Here is a 22,853-nt window from a genome sequence, read left to right as displayed (position 1 = left end):
AGATAAAAACATAAGTTTTAAAAGTTATTGTTTTATATTCCTTTTTGCTTACAAGCTTTGAGAATAAAAGGAGAATACAAATTTTAGAACAAAGTATAATGACTTATGAAATTTATGCTTCATGTTTCATTATTTATGATTTATGAGATTTAGAGTTCAGATTTATTCAAGCTATGTGAGTCATTTATACCAGCATGCATGGTTTTATAAAGAGTAATGACATTGTTGACTTAATGTATACACCCCCATATACTCAGTACATCCTCAAAGTACTAATCCATATATATGTATATGGGCTACATTGTCTTATAATGTAGGTTCAATTGCTCAGCCTCAGCAGCGACAGTGATCTCTGAGTACCTTCATTTACACTTTTGCAGTTAGGGAGTCATCATGGTTCGAGGACTTATTTCTCTGATTTTTAGTGTTGAATGCATTAGTTTATTATTTTTAGTTCTGTTCGAGTTAGTTGGGGGCTTATCCCAATGACTCTTTAGTTCCTTAGTAAATAGAGGATTGTTGGGCTAATAGTTGGAGTTTTCCAGATTTTTAATATTTGTTATCCAGATAATGTTTTCTGTTATTACTATTCATATTTGGCATAATATAGTATTATTTATTAGAACATTTATCCTAAAGTAAGTGTTAGATTTAGTAGCAGGATAAAGGGTTAGCTTGGGGCTACTTCTAGCATTGAGCACTATGTGATGCTTCGGGATGAGATTTTGCGGTGTTATATATACTAGCACTTGTTCCTATTGTATTTATGAGGTCTTAAGATGCTAGGTTGATGATTTAAGTTTTACCTCGAATTAGCCTCATTTATACATACAAATATATATATACATATATATATACATATACATATATATATATATATATTTACATGTTGTTATTGTATTAACATATATACATTCCTTCATTATCCAGATTGGATATTCATTCCTTGGTCTTGTATACTGTTATACATATTGTCCTTTCACCTTTGATTCATATATTGGACTGTGATATATAATATAGTGTTGAGATTACTAAGTATGTCTTGACTAGGATAGTTCATCCTTAATACTTCCTTAGCCTTATTATGCTAGTTTTTTGGATATGAGTAGGATAGTTTACCCTTACTATCTCACTAGCATTATTGTATGGTTGCTAGAATTTGGGTTTAGATATTTTTGTTTATATCTTGTATATATCTATATTATCTTTGAAGCTCTACTGGAAGGAAGTTACGTACTGAGTACCACGTGTTTGGTACTCATACTACACTTTTGCATCTTATAGATCATAGTATGAGTTATTACAGTTGTTGTGTACATCATGTGGAGCATCTATGGTTCAGAGACACAGGGTGAGCTCCTGACGTTCAGAATATCACTTTCCTCCCTCTTATGTATTAGAATGTTCTCTATGTTGTATTCAGAGATGGGTTGTATCTATGTAGTTCCCTTGGTACTTCATTTTGTATTCTTATTATGCTAGGAGCTCGTATACTGATACCACTAGGTTTTTGGTCTATGTTATGGATCTGATCTTTTATTACATCCATTCTTCATTCTTTTACTTATTCTTTACTTATAGTTCTGGACTATAGGTTTGGCTTGCCTACTGTGGGTAATGGTCGGTTCCATCATGACATGATATATTGTGTCATGACAGAGAACCATATGTATATATATCTCACCGGGCCACAAAAAGATCCCAAATATTATTATTAATTAAACCCTACATGTATTCCAAATATCTTTGTAAAAAATTGGACAACCCAAAGATCCCATATATCATTATCATTAATTGGACCACACAAGTATCCTAATATTTATATCCAAAAAAGATAACACAAGGATCCCAGATATCACTATCATCAATGGTCGAACCACACATAAATCCCAATTATAATTATTAAAGGTTTGGATAGAAACCAAGATATACCTCAATCACGAAAATCAATGCAAACCTCAAAATAACAAAAATAAAAACATACGTCAAAATCACACCAAGCCTTTATGATTCACTGAATATTCTTTTGTAACAACTATCTCATATCAATCATAATAATCATTTACACTTAAGTAATAAATCAAAAGCACCGTACATCTAGACAAGTTTCTAACATAATAATCATTGATCAACTACACAAGTATATCCAAGTATATCATCAAGGACCAAACAGAAATTACGGCACGGTTCAAATTATGGAAAATACATATCTCAAATAATAGAAAAGTGGACATGCCTCAAAATCACACCCAACCTTTATGATTCTTGTATATTTCATTGAAACAGCTCATCTCATGTTATTGGGAATTATCATTTTCACTTAAGAAGTTCTACCATCAAAGAACAAGGTATATATCATAAAAAAACTATAACAAATCATCAACATAATCCAATCAAGGAACCATAATATATCATCAACATAACACGTTCCACTCAAGAAATAGTCAACCCTCCATATCATAATATAAAGACATATTTAGGTCATTAGGGACACTCATTTATGACATGTAGGGAAAGGGAGAGTCCATGTACAAGTACAAGTATAGTACCCAATGTAATTATTAGTGTTGCAATAACACTCGTTCCTAGATAACTAGTGTCTCCCACACTTATCCCAAATCAATAGTTAAATGAACTTCTTCCCATGTCCTCACCCTTATACTCCAAGAAATTTGCCAAATTTATGATGATCAATCCTTATCATTCATTTAACAACAAAAAACAACATGATATACAAGAAATTACAACAAATGATACATCAAACAAGGTCCTTTTTACCAATCTCATTATGGTTATCAATTTGCAAACTTACATTCTATAATTAATTAGTTCATCATTCCATGTAAACAACGAATATCCATTAACATATGAACTACAAGTATGACTGAATCTCAATTCACCATTTATTCAAATTAGCATTATCAAACCTAATCATGAATCACAAACATGTTCGTAAATCAATCAATTAAGAATCCATTTTAGGAATAAATATTCCACTAAAATTAATTTATATACTCTAATTCAACATCCTATTTAATTCACCAATCTAACCCTACTTTATTCACATTGAAATAGGTAAATTCAGTTACTAACTAAGTCATCCTCACATTCAAGTCATCACTACTTCAAGACATTATTCCATTATCCAATTATTCAACTACCCAGCCCTATTCAACTTCTAATTGTAGCTTCAGTCATAGACCTTTATACATCTTACTTCCTAGAACTTAGCCAAATTTTATTTTAAGTTCCTAAGTTATGACACTACATCCTCTTATCACAACCAATTCTCATATTATCTTCTAGTAAGAATATCTTATACTCAAAACACACATATCGAGTTCATCTATTTTAGGGTATTAAAGACTAGTTTTGAAGGTTATGAACTCATCTAATTCCTCTATTGTTACCCACATTAACATAATAAACTTGCAAACTATTAAGTAATTCATACAAATACAAACACCTATCAATAAATCCATATAAAACAAAACAGCACACTATTATGTCTTATTACATTAATTTTATCTTTTATATATTCCAACACTTTTCCTGTAGTCCTAGATATGAAGTCTCCCACCAAACTTTACTAATTAAACATATTTAACCTAACCCTACTATACGTTAAATCATAATTTACCTCATAGATCAATTCCACTACTAAAGAGGGCAAAGAGTTATCCTGAAAGTACCTTACCCTTTAATAGCAATGGAAACTATGCTGGAAATACTTCAAAATAGAGCTTGACCTCCAAAAGTATGGAGTTCACATAGGGTGATTTTATAGACAGAGGATGACATATGGAGCCTTAATTGAATGGGGATTTTAAGTAACCCTCGAGCTGATTATTGTATGACTGTTGTTGTGGTGATGGAAGTATCACTGTAGGGGTGCTGATAAAGTGGCATATATATCATTGTAGTGGCAGGTCTATATCCTAGCCTAATTTTTCCTAATTTTGATTCAATTTGATTTTGTCCAAGTCTTTTATCCATGAAATAATTCCTACAATGTCCAAAATAATGATTTCTTATTCAACATATTCTTTATGGATGCCTTTTAATAAAATGATAATTGGGGTCATTACAACTAGTGTATACCAATATTATCACTAATCAAGTGTTATACTATCCTTATTCCAATGTCTCCGCCTTTATCCTCCCTGAAATATACCGATTTGATCATGATCAACCCTTACCAATTCATCTCACAACAACAAACTATATCATAAAACAAATACAAACTCATAAAAAGTGAATCAACCACCTTGTGTATCAACAAGGTCATTTTTACAAATCTCATTATAGATAATGAATTTCCAAAATTGCATTCAACAATTAACAAATTATACATTTATTAGCATGCTTGGAAATAAATAAAAAAATAATTAATTAACATGCCCACATACAATCAACTTGAGTTTTAACTCCAATAAACTACCCATTACAAGCTTTGCATTTCTCTAAATGACTTGACCCTTGCATTTTCTTGTTGTCTCAGCTTGAGTTGTATAAAAATAACACATATAACATAATTCAACTAATGTTCTTATAATTCTAGGTATTAAACCTAAATTCATATCCCTATGGTCAAGTTCGTGAATAATTCTACTACTCTATAGTTTTTCTATCCTTCATTCCATTTACATTATCCATACCTTATAATTAAGAGGTCAAATTCTAGTTTAGAATACCTAATTTAATACTTTTAGACTATTAAAAAGCTATTGTAATCCCTTCTTAAGTATATCATATCTATTCCCCTAACCTAGGATTTAAGCCCTTCATTCTCTCCATAATCAACCTAAGAAGATTCTAAGGATTTGGGGATTAATGATTAGATTGGTGGAATGATTTACCTCAATGGTTGAATTATATAGAAATAGAAGAAAATCACTCAAAAGTGCCCCTTGATTACCTCTTAATATTTTTTGTTAAAAAGTAGTGTTAAATTCCAAAAGTGCTATTTACATAGATTAGCCCACTGTAGCGGCCTGAGTGCATTTGGGAAGCTTCCCAGTTTTGTGAATTTTACAATACACTCTCAGATTTCAATCTCACAAACTAACCCCTTTATGTAAAATGTTATATCTGGAGTTCTGCTTACCTAAATTATATTACTAATGTTTCTATGAACTCCCTAACTTCTAAGCTAACACTTTATAATCTTAAATTATCTAATCACCCTACCTAACTATTAACGGATTTAACTAAATCATACTACATCTAAAAAGCATGCAAGACTGGCCTAATTTAAAATTTTCAACACTTCATCCGTGAAAATTTTTAATACAAACTTTTTCATGCTATGTTATACCATAAGAATGGAAAGGATCATTACACATATTTTTGGTTAGTCCTTTGTTGAGAACTTTTATTTTTAGTAAATCCAATTCAATGGAATAATTTTTACCAATTTAATATTTGAATCACCTCAGTATTACTAATTTTATTTCTCCCACTATATGAAACTTTGATAAGAAATTAAAGATGATGAAACTAATAGAGATGATAGATTTGATAGTGCTTTTTGAATTTGTGGTAGTTCTTTGTGTCCTTCAATGTCGTCAATGTGATTTCAAAGAAGGGTGTGGTTATGGTATTAAATTATTCTGATTCTTTGCATATTTTGTAGTGACAATGGTTTGGTGTAATTTTGATGATGGGTTTGATTGTGGGTGGTGAAATTTGCTGTGGTTATTTTATTTTGGTGGTAAAATATATAAATTTGGTGATGGTATGGTGGCAGTGATAGTGGTTCCATTAGTGGTATGTACTGTACAAGAAGCAACTAGGTAACATGGAGAGAAAAATTTGAAATTTGATATAGCAATTGATGTTGTAGTGATATATAGAAATGATATGGTATGAGTGTAATACACCTCCTAGCATGTGTCTTGTTATAAGTGTGTTAGAAGGAAATAATTCACTTTTAAATAGTACACGTGTTTAAGAGGTCGTCAAAATAGTTAAAGTGTGTATCAACTTTGTGATTTATTAAATCAGTTCAATGGAAATTGAACTCGATCTTAAAAAATTCCTTTTTGAAAATTCAACAATAGAATCACCAATGGACACAAAATAGAGGCTCTACAACATAAAGCCCTAAATCTGAAACCTAATATTCCCAAGCTGCTGGCCATTAGGGCCACCACCTTTAGTGGGAATAACCCACCAGAAGAACCATCTAAGAATGATACTAATGGACTAAATAATGATCAACGGTCGGTAGCTACTACACTCATCTATGCAAACATATTGAAACCTAAAACAATCAACACTAACATGCCTAAGGTTCCACCTAAACCAGTAGTTATGCTACAAGGAGAACCTAGTTTTACATGGAAATCATCAGAGCTGAGAAGCTTGATCATTGAAGAATATCAACAATATACAATAATTGGGAAATTTTTTTATGGCAAATGGGATATTAAGGAGTTGCAGAAGTCGATTCCTGGACAGTGTGGTATTGAATAAAAAATGTATGATTGGAGTATTAAATACAAGACACATTCTAATTAGACTTGAAAGAATAGAGGATTATGTCCATCTACTTTCAACAGTAGCATAGCGCATTAAATCAAAGGAGATGTATTGGCAGATGAGAACTTTGAAGTGGGATCTCTGATTTGAACTAGATACGGAAACTACTATTGGAGTAGAGTGGATATCAATGCCAGATCTTCCCCCAAATTTCATTGCTAAAGAATCAATTTTCTCAATTGCTTTAGTAATTGGAAAACCTCTAACGAAGAACATGGCAACTAAAAATCAAACAAGACCAAGTTGTGCAATGGTAAAATTAGATGTGGACTTAGTTGTTAAACTACCACAAAGGGTAAGAATCAATGAAGATGATAATGTTATAAGAGAAATCAAATTTAAGTTGATTAAAATTCCAAATACTGCAAAGAATATTGTTTTCAAAGACAAGATAAAGAAATTTATTAGAATATTCAACAGAAGTTGCATTAGAAAAAACTAAGGGGAAGAGAAGAAGTAGCTAATAAACAATCAGAAGAAGTTGTTCTTCGACATAAGGAAGGGTCATATAGTAACAAGGGTGGAGGAGTAAATACAAATAAACATCAATGTATTACAAGAAGAAATAAATGTAGAAGAGACAAGTATGGGGATATTGAAGGGAAAATTGAGGAACTCAAAAGCATGGAAGGTAAAATTGTACCAAATACATGTAAAGCATTAAAGGAAGAATAGACAACTATATTGTTGGTAGAAAAGAGGTAGAATAAAACAATGAGAAATAAAGCACTAAGAGTAGGCTAGTAATAAGTTTGTTAAAACCACAATAGCTATTAATTCAGCAAATCCCATACTAAACAAAAGAGTTCAAATAAAGAAAAAAAATCATTGGTAGAAAGCAGTATGAATGAAAAACAAGTTAAAAAAGACAGATGAGGCTAATAAAATACAATATGCAGTTGATCAGGAGGGTAGATCAAATAAATTAATGATAGTTGACTAGAAGGATAACATAGCTACATTATTAGTGTATGATTGAGTGTTACCCTTTGCAATAAAAACTAAAAACCAAATGAAAGTTTGTAACAATAGAAATAAAGATCTAGATGAGGATGATTTGGAACAAAACATAGAGAAAGCGGCAATAGAAGGAAATTTATCACCCAAGTAGATGATACTATAAAAGCAACAAATATTAAGTAAAAAACTAAGGGTAGAAGCTCTTACACAGTACAATGCAGACAACGATTTATACCTCCAAAGCTAATGAAAGATGAATGCTTTGATATGGAATATAAGATCAACAAATACTCAAAAAATATTCACCAGACTGATACCATTACAAAAGAGACATTTTTTTTAATTTATAGGGTTGATGGAACCATTTTAGGGAAAATACGATATAGAAGATTACAGGAGAAGACTGGAGATGCAACATGCAGTGGGTAATACTTCTCGTAAGATATGGGTCTTAATGGATTCAATTGTAACCTTTAATGTGATCAGAGATAAAGACCAACAACTCACATTAAAGTTAGAGAATCAGGAGCTAGGTGCTACAGTTATTGTTACATTAGTCTATACAAAATGCACATAAGCTGAGAGATTATCATTATGGAATTCTTTGGGAGATATGCTCTCTCAATTCAGTATCCATGGTTTGTAGGTAGAGATTTTAATATAATAATCAATAATGATGAAAATATAGGAGGATTTTCTATAACTACACCTGAAATGGAAAACTTCAAGCATTGTATAAATATATGCATTTTACAAGATAGTGGATTTAAGAGAAGCAAATACACCTGGTGAAATGGAAGAACAGATGCAGAATGTAATTTTAAGAGACTGGATAAGGTGTTATACAATGACAAGATACAATGTTTATTCCCAATAATGGAGATGGAGCATTTGATTAGAAGTGGGTTAAATCACCCACCACTATTGATACAATTCAGTACAGTCAATGTGCAAATTGTGAAATCATTTAGACTTTTAAATTTCTGGCTAAAGAAAAAGTCTTTCATGGAAGTAATAAGGTGGAATTTGAAATTGATTTATAGAGTAATCATTTTATCATGTTTCATCACAATTTGAAAAGAACTAAATCTACCTTAACTCAATGGAGTAAGGAAAGACTTGGTATTACTTTTCAAGAATTTGCAACACTAAGAAAATCATTAAAGTTAGAGATATGTAGTTTGAAGAAAATCCACCAGGGGCTAATAAAGAAAAATTGCATAAAGCTCAGGCAGAATTAAGCTAAAATACAGAAGGGAGGAAGAATTATTTAGGTAGAAAACAGGCTTTAAATGATTTAAAGATGTAGAAAGAAATACTAAATTCTGTCATACAATTTTTAAAGGGAAAAGAAACAGGCAAAAATGAGGAGAATTCGGAATAAAGAGGGTAAATGGTTAGAGCTAAAGACAGAGATTGCTAATTCTACTATAGAGTTTTTCCAAAAGTAGTTCACTAAACAACAAGAAGGGGATGACTTTTTAGTGATAGAGGAATTATAAATAATAGTGTCCAATAAATATAATGAAGAGTGAAATTGAATCTCGAGTCAATAAGAAGTTAAAAAATCCAGTAATGGGGTTAAATAGACACAACACGGTAGGAATTGATACGATAATAGGTTCATTCTACTAGGATGCATAGGATATTATTGGAGAGGATATCTATCAAGTAGCAATAGCATTTCTATGCGTTTGAACAACATAGATTCATAACTCATACTAATTTGGTGCTTCTACCAAAGAAGTTAATAGTGAAGACATTCTCAGACATGAGGCCTACATCTGTAAGGAATTTTTTGAATAAGATACTCTCAAGGATTATTCATTATAGATACAAGGAACTTCTACCACAGATTATCTCAGAAGAAAAAGTTGGGTTTATACAAGGGAGAAATATTACTAAAAATAATTTGGTGGTTTAGGAAATAATTTCAGAAATAAGAAAGAGAGGCACACACACACACACCCAACATGGTTATTAAAATAGATTTGATGAAATCTTATATTAAGGTGGAGTTGTTATTTTTAACAGAAGCCTTGAGAACGTTTGGTTTTAGTGAAAGAATTATCAATATGGTGTATAGACTAGTAGGTAATAATTGGTATTTAATTTTATTAAATGGTCAACCAAAAAGAATTTTAAGGTCATCCAGAGTCTTGAAATAGGGGGATCCTTTATCTTCTACAATCTTTATTCTTCTAGTAGAAGTTATGTCTAGAGCTCTAAAATCATTCATCTAAAAGAAGGAATTTAAGCTATTTGGTATGCCTAGGGGAGTTCCTAAAATAAATCATCTTTCATTTATAGATGGCATGATTATTCTCTATTAAGCTAAACAAGGCTCATTGTAGACGGTCACAGAAAATTTTGAAGGGTATAAACAAGTTTCAGGACAGATGGTGAATAGGCAAAAAGTGCAATATACTTGCACCGAGGTATGTTTCATGGAGTAGTTGTAATGGAAAAAGTAGCAACATGTAATTTAAGAAAGGATTATGTAAAAAACAAGAAGGATTACTATCAGCACATAATGAGTATGATAAGCTCCAAATTACAAAGTTGGAAAGGAAAGTTGTTATCATATGGAGGAATAGACACTCTTATCAAGCATACGCTGCAAAGTATACCAATTCATGGTTTATCAGGGATGAATCCCCCTTTGAATGTTCTTAACATTATCCAACGAATGCTTACTCAGTTTTTTGGATTAGTTGTATAAGAGGAAAAAGAGGACATTAGAAAAAGTGGAAAAACCTACGCCTACTTGAGGAGGAGTGGGTATTGGATTTTAGATTGTTATGGGATATATCCATTGCTCTGATTTGTAAATTATGGTGGAATTTCAGGACTAAAACTTTTATATGGAGCAGTTACATGCATAACAAGTATTGCAGAAAAGAGAACCCAAACATAGTGATATGGAAGACTAGCATAGAAGGTTCACAGGTGTGGAAGAAAATGTTACGAGTTTGGGATCTAATAGAACATCAAATTCTATGATAAACTAGGAATGGGAATATTCAGTGTAAGACCCCGCAAAATATTGTGTTTAAATTCAGCTTATTTAGCTCCTTGAAGCTCTTTAAAAGATCAATCATTTAGAAAATTTTGATAAGTGTTCAACACCTATTCTCATTTTAAGCCTCCAAATTTCAAGGAATTACTTGAAAACCTTCCCAACATTTGTTTTTTGATTTTCAAGTTGTGTTATAATGGGGCAAGGTCGTAGTACATCTTGGGTAAATTTTAGAATTTTTTGGATAACATAAGAGCATGTTTCGATTGGAAAACTAGTGGCTCACCGCGATAAGGGGGAGCCACCCAGCCTTGAGCATCGCTCTAAGCAAGGCGTCGTCCTGGCTAGAATGGGGGAATAGCAAGGCGCCGCCCTGCAACTCTGGTGGGTGCCCAGTTTTCAGCATTTCACCTCTGTGCTTTCAAGGGCAATTTAGTCAATTTTCCCACCCTATATAACCCTAATAACACGAGATTTGTCCATAATTCAGCAACTTATACTCAATTTCTCTCAAAAACTCTCAAGAACAAGCCCTAGGGTTTTCATGGAAGGTTCAATTCCAAGGGAGTTCATCGTCAAATTTCAAGAATCTCTCTGTCAATCTTCGTAGAATCACAAGCTAAGGTATGCATAGTGTTTATACAATGATTCCTTTCATTCATAAATCCCAAGAACCCTCTTTTAAATTCTATATCATGATATTGATATGGTGAATCTATTATGTTCATATTTTTGATATTGAATGATTCCCAAGTTGGAATCTTTATGTGTTTTTATGAATATATGATATCATATGAGTTGAAAATATGTAAATTTGGTTGTTCATGATTAATAATTTATTGATTACATCTATTCCTAAGTTGTGCATGTAAGGTATTTGATAAAATTCCTAAAAGATTATAAATCATGTACTATAGTTAAATTGAGACCTAAATGACAAATGCATACTACACCCCTATGAAAACAATGACTTTTATGATATTGTTAAGCATTATGATTGTTAATGGAATGTTCATGAAACTAGATTGATGGACTTAAGGCATGTTGTTATATGCATTCCCTTCCATGTATGAGACTTTGAGAACTATGTGTAGTATAAATCCCCCAACTTATGTTATGATGAATTATGAATATTAGTCATGTGTTCAAGAAGAGTCAAGTCATGTTGTGTCAGTTTCCTTCTATTGAGTTCTGGGGGTACATATACCCTAAAAATATAGTTGTGTGCCTAGAGCTAGTGTCATGTTTTCACGATATCATCAGTCAAGACATGATCCATAGAACTTAGTCAGTCATGTGACTCAGGAAAGCTCAGCAACCCAGAAATTTTAGAAATCTTAGTAATCCCATTAGTTCAGTAATCCCAATGATCTCAGTACTAAGTAATCTTGATAACTTTAGTATTCTTTGTAATCTCAATAAATTTAGTACTCTCAGTCAGTCCTCAGATCTCAGTAGTAGTACGTCGATCAACGAAACTCAGTAAACTCAGTTCAGCTCAGCTAAACTATACCATCAGTATCAACTTCATTCATTTAATCAGTTCAGACAATTCAGTTAGGAGTAGAATTCAGCATCGAGTGAACCCAATGATAGGGACTAACCTGTTATTCAGTGGAGGGTGTGATCCTTAGAAGTAATCCTTATGTTCCAGCACTACATATCCAGTGTAGGTTGAGATACACCTTATGCATTTAGGGACTATATACATCTCATTTGGGTTAACCAACCAGGAGGGGTTGACGGAAGAGCTCCCTGTCAGCGAGGGTATACTCATGGCTTATATTTACTCATGGCATGGTATTGACACCTTTCCAGCTGGGGTTCCAGGTTTGACCTCACCAGTTTAATTTTGGGGCACGTCAGTTAGATGATTACCTCCCACTGTCTCAGTTTTAGTTTTAGTCTTAGTCTCAGTAATAGAACTCAGATAGTTTATCAAAATATAGAATGTCAGATAAAGTCAACCTAGATACATTATGGAACTCAGTTAGTTCCACCAGATTCAAGACTGTCAGATATGGCCACTTATGTTATCAGTACTCAGCTTCAGGATTGTCAGATATAGTTAACCGAACCAGTTCTTCATAATCAGAACTGTCAAAAATAGTTATTCATGTATTAATAATATAGTTTTAGTCCTTCAGTATTTAGTAATATAGTATCAGTTCCTCACTTATCAGTGATTCAGGTACCAGGATTAGTAAACTCTGTTATTTAGTATCCTAGTATTTGTAAACTCAGATGCCAGTGAATCAATGTTATAGTAGACTCAGTAGTCAGAACCTAGTATTCATTCCAACCAAGATCTCAGTTTCAGTTACATATTCATGCATGTATTCTAGCATTTATGTCATTCAGTTAGTCTGTATTGTTCATGCATATTACACATGCATACCAGTACATTCCCATGTACTGATGCATTTGTGCTATGGTGTTTTATTTTACGCCTTAGGTTTAGGAGCACGAATCTAGAGCATCAGTAGCATTCCAGCTTTAAGCAGACAAAGTTAGTAGTGAGTCCTCATTATTCGAGGATGATATTATTTGATTATATTATTCTTTCAGTACTTATTTATCTCATTAGATGGAGTTAGTTGGAGACATGTCCCATCAACTCCTTATTCAGAAAGTTTAGAGCCTTTCAGACTATAGCATGTCAGAAAGTTACTTCAAATTCATTTTGGTATTGTCATGCCATTTTTCAGACATTGGTTTTTCAGATGCTTATTCAGTTTTAAACCTGATGGGTTTATAGCTTCTATTTTGCATTCTTACAATGTATGTATATATGCATAGTATATTATGCAGTGTACAGGTACATATATTAGTCATAGGTTAGCTTATCGTCCTTTGGGGTCATGAGTATCGTGTAGCATTCTGGGTACCAGATTCGAGGCGTTACACTCAGTTATGGTTTTACAACTGGACAACTAGTGGAGATTTATATACTATAATGTTTGGGAATAGGAACTGGGATGACATATATCAGCATGTGAGATATTTGGTGAAAAGATAGTAGATATAATAATTATTTGATTGTAGAATTATTCCCAAAAGAAGTAGCCAAGCGCATTCTAGAAAAGCTTAGACCACCAATTCATTCAGAGAAAAATCAGAAACCAATATGGATGCTTGATCCTAGAGAAAACTTCACAATAATATCATCCTGGCAATACATCATATAAAAAATCAGCCTAACAAGAGTTTAAAAGAGATATGGATAAAAGGATCCATTCAAAATATCCTTTTTCATAGAGAGGATGTGGAATTTTAAAGTACCTGGGTAACAACCTGAAATCACCTTCTAGGACGTCACACGGTGCTTAAGTCTACAAGTAGCCTCAAGCTAACCCTTTGATCCTGTTACTACTTATAATAACTCATTTCAAGATGAAGTAAACAAAACACTGGCACTATTATATAAAATGAAAAGAAATACAAAGATAATACTCAGTCCAAATGACCACGATACTGGAAATCTCAACATGGCAACAATCTGACAACTAGTCTGACAAAGCCTATACTACTCCGTGAACTAGAGAGCCATTGGGACAAGTCCCCAACTAACTCAAACTGAACTAAAAGAAATAACATAACTACTAAAATATTGAAATTTATGAAGATAGGTCCTCGAACCATGAGGATTCACCACTGTAGATATGTAGATAAAGGTACTCAAAAATCACCGATGAGGCTAGGACTGAGCACCTGAACCTACATTATAAGACAATGTAGCACATAGACGTATATGTGGATCAGCATGTAGGAATGTACTGAGTATATGGGGGTGTATGAATTTACATAAAACAATATCAATACTCATTAATCAAAACATGCATGCAATAAGGAATGATTCACATGTCTTGAATAATTCAAAGATGTTATCTTATAAATCATGTAGAATTAAACATGTAACACAAATCTCGTGAATCATTATACTTTAGCTTTAAAATCTATACTCTTCTCTTATTCTAATTACTCTTAGGCTGAAGGAAACTTTAAACAATACTTTCAACTCATGCATATATCCCATGGAGAGTAAAACTTCTTTACTGCTCAAGAACCTATAACTATTTTGAGCTCAAAATACTTAGAGCTCGAAATCATATAACTTTGGTTTAAAAATTGATGATCAACTCTTATTAGTAGAGAAAACTATTTTATTCTTTGGAACATAGTCGGAAGTTGTTTATTTACTTGAGAAAATATCTTATTTAAAGGGAAAATAATTTAGGTAGGTTCTCTTAACCGACATAAATCATGCGAGCTACATGGAGTCCAACATCTTGTCCTCCTAAGAAAGAAACTCCATGTTAGGGAGAGGCATCATACTCTTGCCAGGGAGTATAACCTCCAATCAGTGATTACTTATCTCGGCCTCGGGCCTACTCATCTCAACCTCAGGTCCAAAATCTTAATCCTACAGTGGAACGTAGTTCTGGGGTAAGAAACCATTGAGTTTTTGGGGTCATACAACCTGTGGATAATAGAATAAGGAGATAGGGTTATGAAGGACCATCCAGTTATTAGTTTTGTACAAACCCAACCGAAGAGTCTGTGTCTCATGTGTTCCTTTATCAAACATTACTAATAGGACTCGGTCCTATTTTTTTTCTTATACAGGTATTAATATGCAAGGGTTAAACTTGAAGAAGATCATAATAAAATGGTAGAATATGGATATTGGTCAACGAAAAAAAGGCTTATTTTCAAGTACTTCCTAGTATTATCGTTTGGGAACTATGTAAGAGAAGAAACAACAATAAACATGAAAGGAAGAATGTGGTAGGAAAAAGAGTGACCTACAACATAACCAGGAATTTATGGATGCAATTAAAAGTGAGGAAGACAACACTTAAATTTTCTTATACTTGGGTAGAGATTCTAAGTAACTAAAGAAGATGAGGCCACGAGTTAAAGTAACTATAGTTTTTTAGGAGATGCAACAAAAATGATGGATGAAATATTACACAGATGGGGCATCTAGAGTGAATCTTGGTGTTCCTATGCATTCTGTCTTAGAAATAATCATGCGGATCTACTATATTAAAAGGGAACGAACATTGAGAACACTACTAATTTGGAATTAGAGGTAGCAACTATCTTACAAGCAGTTATGCACCACAGTCTAACACATCATAATAAAGTTATTGTATGGACAGATTTATTAACATTGAAAAAGATCTTAAATATAGAATGGGAATGTTCGTGAAATATTTCAGAAACAACTGAGCAGATATGGACAATAATGACAAACAAGCAAGTACATTATCAACACATAATGAGGGATGGGAATGAGCTATCAGACTATTTATTTAATCTGGATATTGATAAAAGGAATTTCATATTCACAAGCTTTTAGCAATTGGAATTCAATTAGTTAACAATAACAAATCACAATGCCCATACTTAAGACTATCACTAGTAAAAGGGTGAGGGGCTGGGAATATTAAGTCTTAGTTTTATCTCATGCATTAATTTATAATCCATTAAAGCAACAAAAAAAGTTAAACATCTATTTAGCCTACACTATAGTAGCCAACAATAAGGACTCGTAACAAAATAGGAGGGTCACTTGATCATATTGGAGTTGATAAACCTAGAAGATTTGTTACAATTCGAATACATATATGATGAACCCTTAGGCATTGCACCACACAATAAGGGACTGGGGCTCGCATGATCAATTATAAGTAATAGAACTATAGTGTAATTATGAGATATTGAGAAATGTAAGGCAATGCAGCAAGAATAAGAATATAGGATATTTATGTGGAAACCCAAAATGGCAAAAACCATGGCTTTCCTTCACAAACACCTCCAAATCCACTATAACCGAATTCTTGATTATAGTAAGATTTCAGCCTACCTTGAGGCTTCTTTCTCTAGTAGTAACTTTAATACAAGCTCATCTTCATAAATCTACTAAGAACTCTCTCAACTGATCACCTCCATATACAAGCTTAGATAACTCTACCTAATTATCTCTCTAAAAAAACCAATAGTCTTACAACATGAGTAGTTCTTTTACAAATCAGCACTCAAGAATAATTTTAATTTGAGCTCACATAATCTGCTAAGAACTTAAGCAGTTTTTGAATTGGGTTTTTGCTGCCTCACTTCGCCTTTTAGAATTCAAAAAAATTAATTATTGAAGAGGGGTCTCTTCTCTTTTATAGATGGGTGATGATTAGGGATAGAATATCATTAGACTTGTTGTCCAAGTCAATAAAAAATATCACCTACAAGTTTGTTACACAAGAGGATAAAATTGTACAGATATTATGTGCTAGTTGTATAGTACTTCACATGTTCAAGGACTTGGTCCTTTACAATTTTGTTGTTCATCATTAAAACTTTATATAGCAATTTCCCCCCTTTTATTATTACGAACCAAACCATACAACTTTGAGCATCGGTGCATATTCATCCTATTTAATCGATGTGATTACCACCTGAAGAAGAATGTTCCCCCTATCATCATGCTTCCTTTATCAAGCAATACAAGGACCTGGCACCTTGTGGTCATTTGCAGCAAAAAATTCCCCCTATCATTATCTACCTCCATATCTTTATTTAGTGACTTTGCATTTATTATTTACACACATCCCTTTGTTATTGCCTTTGCATTCTCCATTTGCACTCACTTTACTTTGTCATTGCACACATTTCTCCATGTTATTATGTTACCATAACATGATTCTCCTTATAGCTATGCTACCATACCATGCTAACATTTACATACATATGATATCAATATTTTTCCATTCTCCTGATCATAACAAATTTTATGGAGAATTACTGATTCACATGGTATATTAGGTTATTTTGATTAGGCCTAATCTCAGTCTGTTCTTAATAAATTATTCCTTTTGTAGAGCCTTGGTAAAGATATCTTCTATATGATCCTCAGTCTTGCAAAACTTTATTTAGATTGCTCTTTTATCAACATTATCTCTTAGGATGTGATTTCTCACATCAATGTGATGTTGCATCAGATTTTGGCCATGTTTAGAGCACTTGTATTGTCACACATTAGAGGTATGGTATTTGATACAATATCAAAGTCATTCAATTGTTTCTTGATCCATAGTAGTTCTGCATAATCAGAAGCTACTGCAACATATTCAGCCTCAATAATAGATAAAGCAACTGAATTTTGCTTCTTCAAATCACAGGAAATTAAGGATAACCCAAGAAATTGTGCCATTCTCAAGGTGATTTTCTGTCTACTAAATATCCAGCATAATCAGCATTAGTATAGCCTACTACATCAAAACTATTTCTTAATGGATTGTAAAGGACCAGGTCCCCTGTACCCTTCAATTACCTAAGAATTCTTTTTGCAGCTTTTAGATGAGACTCTTTTGGTCTGCTCAAAATCTATCAAACATTATTCCACTAAATATAATGTCAGGCCTACTAGAAGTAAGATATATCAAGGATCCAATAATCCCTCTATACATTATTTCATTTACTGAAGGACCTAAGGAATCATTATCAATTTTTGAACTAGTTTCAGTTGGGGTATCGATTGGCTTGGAATCTCCTATGTTATACTTCTTCAGTAGCTCCTTGATATACTTTTCTTTGCACATCATTATCCCTTGAAAAGTTTGTTTAATCTGGAGATCTATAATGAATCTCAATTCACCCATCTTGCTCATCTCAAATTCACTTCCTATCAGATTAGCAAATTCTTCACATAGGCATTTAGAAGTAGCTCCAAATATTATGTCATCGACATATATCTAAACAATCAATAGACTACTACCCCTAGTCTTTAGAAATAGAGTATTGTTTATTTTTCCTCTTATGATGCCATTTTCTAGGAGAAACTTTGAGAGTCTTCATACCAAGCCCTTAGTTCTTTCTTTAACCCATAAAGACCTTTTTCCAATTTAAGTACACAATAAGGAAAATTTGTATCTTCAAATCCTGATGGTTGTTTGACATATACTTCTTCTTTCATATTTCCATTCAGGATGGCAATTTTGACATTCATCTAAAAAAGTTTGAATCCTATTTATGCAGCAAATACAATAAGAATTCTGATTGCTTCTATTATTGCTACATGGCAAAGGTCTCATCATATTAAATTCCTTCCTCTTGGTTATAATCTTGAACAACCAACCTTGCCTTATTTATATTGATAGTTCCATCTACATCTTCCTTATTTTTGTACACCCATTTAGTCTTACTAATAATTTCATCAATAGGCTAGGGGACCAGATGCCAGACTTTGCTTCTTAAAAATTGATGCAATTGTTCTTGTATTTCTTTAATTCAAGCAAGATCTTTCAGGGCCTCTTTTATATTCTTAGGATCAATTTGAGATAAAAAGGCTGAAAATGCCATAGCATTCCTAGATTGGGATCTAGTTTGGACTCCTGTTTTTAAAGGTGTAATCAGGTTCTCAAGGGGATTAGAGTACTTGTGTCTCTAACTTGTTCTTCTGAGATTTGTACCACTTGGACTAGGTCCTTGTGAATTCTGACTGGTTTCTCCTAGTTGTTCTTTTAGTGGAGTTGGAATTTACTACTGAGATCCCAGATTATCATCCTCGTCATCACTCTCATCTGCATCATTGATCCTTCGATTATCCTCTTTAGTAATAACATCCTTTTTAACAGGAAAGAGTTCTTCATCTTCTGAGGTTTCATCATCTCCAATGTTCATTTATCTTCCTAACTCATTAAAGATCATATGAATACTTTTTTCAACACACAAAGTTCTTTGGTAGAACAGTCTATAGGACTTGCTAGTTGAGGAGTAGCCCACAAACACAGCTTCATCACTCTTAGAATCAAATTTCCCCAATTCTCTCTTCTCATTATTTCGAGAAAAGATCAACTTCTTCTTTATCAAGTTAGGTAGTCTATATTTAATTTTTCTTACAGTAGTGACTTTTCTTATACCTCTCTGAGCTGCTAATTTGGATGGACACATTTCTCTTGTGTGACTATCTTTGCCATAGTGGGTGTATAAGAGATTGTTCTTAATATTACCATGTTTGCGTTATAAGTTTGGGGTGACATTTTTACTGTGATGGTGACATGTAGTCCCAACAAGGTCCCTAAGTCATTGCAGTTTTGTCATCACACATTCTCTTGGAACCAGGTCCTAAAATTTAATTCGTCAACCATCAAAACTAAGGACTTAACACTAGGTATTAGCTAATACTAGTAAATCAAACAACTTATATTTAATTACTCATTATTTTAATGAGTATTGATCATTCAATTGACAGTTCCTTCCAAATAGAACAAAACTAAATTCATTGTTATTTTTGTAGGTTATTGTGCAACAAATCAATAAAACAGTAGCTGCAAAACTCAATTTATGGAGAAACAAGTGAAATAGAATTGAGAAGATGAAGTCATCTTCTTGTATATTCATATTCATTGAATGAATTGCAGGTGTGGTATATGTGCATATATATAGGTTGAAGTAATCAGTAATTAACTACCTAATTAGTTAGAGTTAATCACCTGATTAAGGCTCAAGTAATAACTAACTTAACTAAGTAGCTTCTTAGTTGTAGACTTAAAATGAATAAACGATCCTTATTTCTCTTATGTCTTACCAGTTTCCTCAAATATTTTAAGTAAAAATAGATTCATCATACCATTATTGGTGATTCTTTAAAAGATTAATCATGAAGTCATATCCCTCGAAGTATATAACTTTCATGTTCACTTATGAATCCTGTTATTTCATAGTTTTGAGTATCTCTTATAAGTTGTATATGAAACTTATAGTTAAATAACATTTTTTGTAATATTCTTAATATATAAGTAATAAAGAAAATTAACTTGGGGTACATTTTTTAGAATTGTTTCATTCAAGAATTTGAGGCGGAAGAATAGTGGTTTGACTCAAGGATGGAAGAGAGGTCTTATTTTTGTGGGGATTAAAGGAAGGCAACAAATCAAGTAATTGAATTGACAAAGTAAAAAAAATGTATTTAAAATAGAGAGGATTGCAGTTCATTTCGGTATCATCCATTGTATTCCAATAGAAATTTAAGGTAATCCATACAAAATTCTTCCTCTTCCTTACTATAAATAAGACCGATAATCACAATGCCGAAATGAATAGGAAATAAACATAGCCTTCAACAAACCCCTCTGAGTTCTTCACTAAGGAAGAGCCAAAGGGGTTGTTATTTCATAAGGAATTCTCCCTAAAATATTTTTAAAAAAATATAAAGGAAAATAAGGAAAAAAAAACTAAAAAATGGAAAAGAAAGTGATTATTGGTGGAGTTGCTTCTATTCTTGTGGTGGCTTGTGTGGTGGCAGCATGTGTCACCCTTACCAAACATGATGCAGAAACTTCATCAAAAGGACTTGCAACCTCCACAAAGTCTGTGCAATCTATGTGTCAGCCTACTCCATACAAACAAACTTGTGAGAAGACCCTGTCCATAGCCAAGAATGTGTCGGACCCAAAGGATTATATCAAGGTTGCATTCGAAGCGACTGTGACTGAATTAAAGAATATCATCAAGAGCATCGAACCAATCAAGAAAGCTGCCAGTGATCCATATACGAAAGATGCTCTCCTAGCTTGTGAACAGTTGTTTGACCTTGCCGCTGAGGATCTAAGGACCTCTATTACCAAAATACAAAACTTTGATATCTCCATGATCAAGGATGTTGTGGATGACCTAAAGACATGGCTTAGCGCAGTTCTTGCTTATGAAGACACTTGTTTGGATGGTTTTACAAAGAAAGAATATAGTGAAACGCGTGAAAAAATGGCAAAATTAATGAACACCACTCAGGAGCTTACTCTTAATGTCCTTTACATGGTCGATAGCTTTGGTCAAATGATCACACAAACTACAGGACTTACGCGTAAATTATTATCGAACAGTGATTCAATCATCGAAGCCAGTAATCGTAAACTCCTTCAGATTTCAAGTGCCCAACCTAATGCTGTAGTTTCTGCAGATGGGAGTGGACAATACAAGACCATCAAGGACGCAATTAATGCTGTCCCAAAAAAAAACACTAAGCCTTTTGTTATCCTCATCAAGGAGGGTATATACAAGGAGAATATTGAGATCGAAAAGGACAAACTTAATGTAGTGTTAATTGGTGAAGGACCAACTAAGACCATAATTACCGGTGACAACGCGGTAAAGAATGGTGGAGGGATGACAACTTGGCATACATCCACACTTGGGGTGTCAGGATTTGGTTTTGTAATGAAGGATATCGGAATTCAAAACACAGCAGGACCAGAGAAAGAACAAGCTGTTGCACTAAGGGTGAATGCTGATAAGGCAGCGGTCTACAACTGCAAAATAGATGGGTACCAAGACACCTTATATGCTCACTCAAACAGACAGTTTTACCGTGACTGTAACATTACAGGAACCATCGACTTTGTTTTTGGTGCTGCTGCTGCTGTTTTCCAAAATTGTAAGTTGATTGTAAGGAAACCAGGTGACACCCAAAATTGCATGATGACTGCTCAGGGAAATGTTGATGTAAAATCAACTGGTGGATTTGTTATCCAGAATTGTGATATCTCAGCTGAGCCAGAGTTCCTTGCTACCAATCCAGCAATTAAGGCATATCTTGGACGTCCATGGAAAATGTACTCAAGGACAATTATCATGCAATCAAATATCGATGCATTTATTAATTCAGAAGGATGGGCTCCATGGAACACTACTGACTTTGGAATCCATACATGCTTCTACGCTGAGTATCAGAACAGAGGTCCAGGTGCTACCCTTGACAAAAGGGTCTCACATTGGAGAGGTTACCAGAAAGATATTTCAGGAGACACTATTAATAAATTCACTGCCGATAAATTCATTAACACCAATCCACAATGGCTTCCAGTGGCTGATATTCCCTATGAGGCTGACATGATGATGGTGTAATTACATACACCATTTATTGTGTAAATTTTTATTTCTCAATTCAATTTTCTTTTTGTCCCTCAAGGACTATTTTGTTTTAGCTAATTAATTAATCTCGGTATTTTTTCTCATTTATTTATTCCAATAAAATTATCTCTTTCATCCAATTTATTTAAATTATCATTAAGAAAATGGGTGAAAATCATTTACCCCTCTAACTTTTCTTTAAAAATTAAAAAAAAATTCTATTCTTTTAATTTCTTAAAATCATATGATATCTTTGATATTTGATTTATCTAAGAATTTTTTTAATAAAACAACACTTTTATGAAAAATGGAAAATTGATAAATATTGATAGAGTATGTAATCTAATGTCGTTCTACAATGAAATAAATGAACAAAAAAAATCATTTATTAATATTAGTGGAAACTATAAAGTGATAACCT

General features: G+C 33.0%; 1 protein-coding gene across 1 annotated transcript; it reads left to right on the top strand.

Annotated features, from left to right (window-relative positions):
* The first annotated feature begins 20,612 nt into the window (after positions 1-20,612).
* On the top strand, positions 20,613-22,572 carry LOC107879443 (pectinesterase). Its single transcript, XM_016726482.2, has one exon. It carries the CDS (start codon positions 20,765-20,767, stop codon positions 22,424-22,426), a length of 1,662 nt encoding a protein of 553 aa, XP_016581968.1. The 5' UTR covers positions 20,613-20,764; the 3' UTR covers positions 22,427-22,572.
* Positions 22,573-22,853: the final 281 nt, after the last annotated feature.

Source organism: Capsicum annuum, chromosome 1 (genome assembly GCF_002878395.1).
Source record: "Capsicum annuum cultivar UCD-10X-F1 chromosome 1, UCD10Xv1.1, whole genome shotgun sequence".
NCBI classification, from domain to species: Eukaryota; Viridiplantae; Streptophyta; class Magnoliopsida; order Solanales; family Solanaceae; genus Capsicum; species Capsicum annuum.
Note: the sequence above shows the minus strand (reverse complement) of the source record. Positions and strands in the feature narration are given on the sequence as shown.

Excerpts from the sequence above, each read along its gene's own strand:
- LOC107879443 (XM_016726482.2), top strand. The coding sequence starts at position 20,765 with ATGGAAAAGAAAGTGATTATTGGTGGAGTTGCTTCTATTCTTGTGGTG.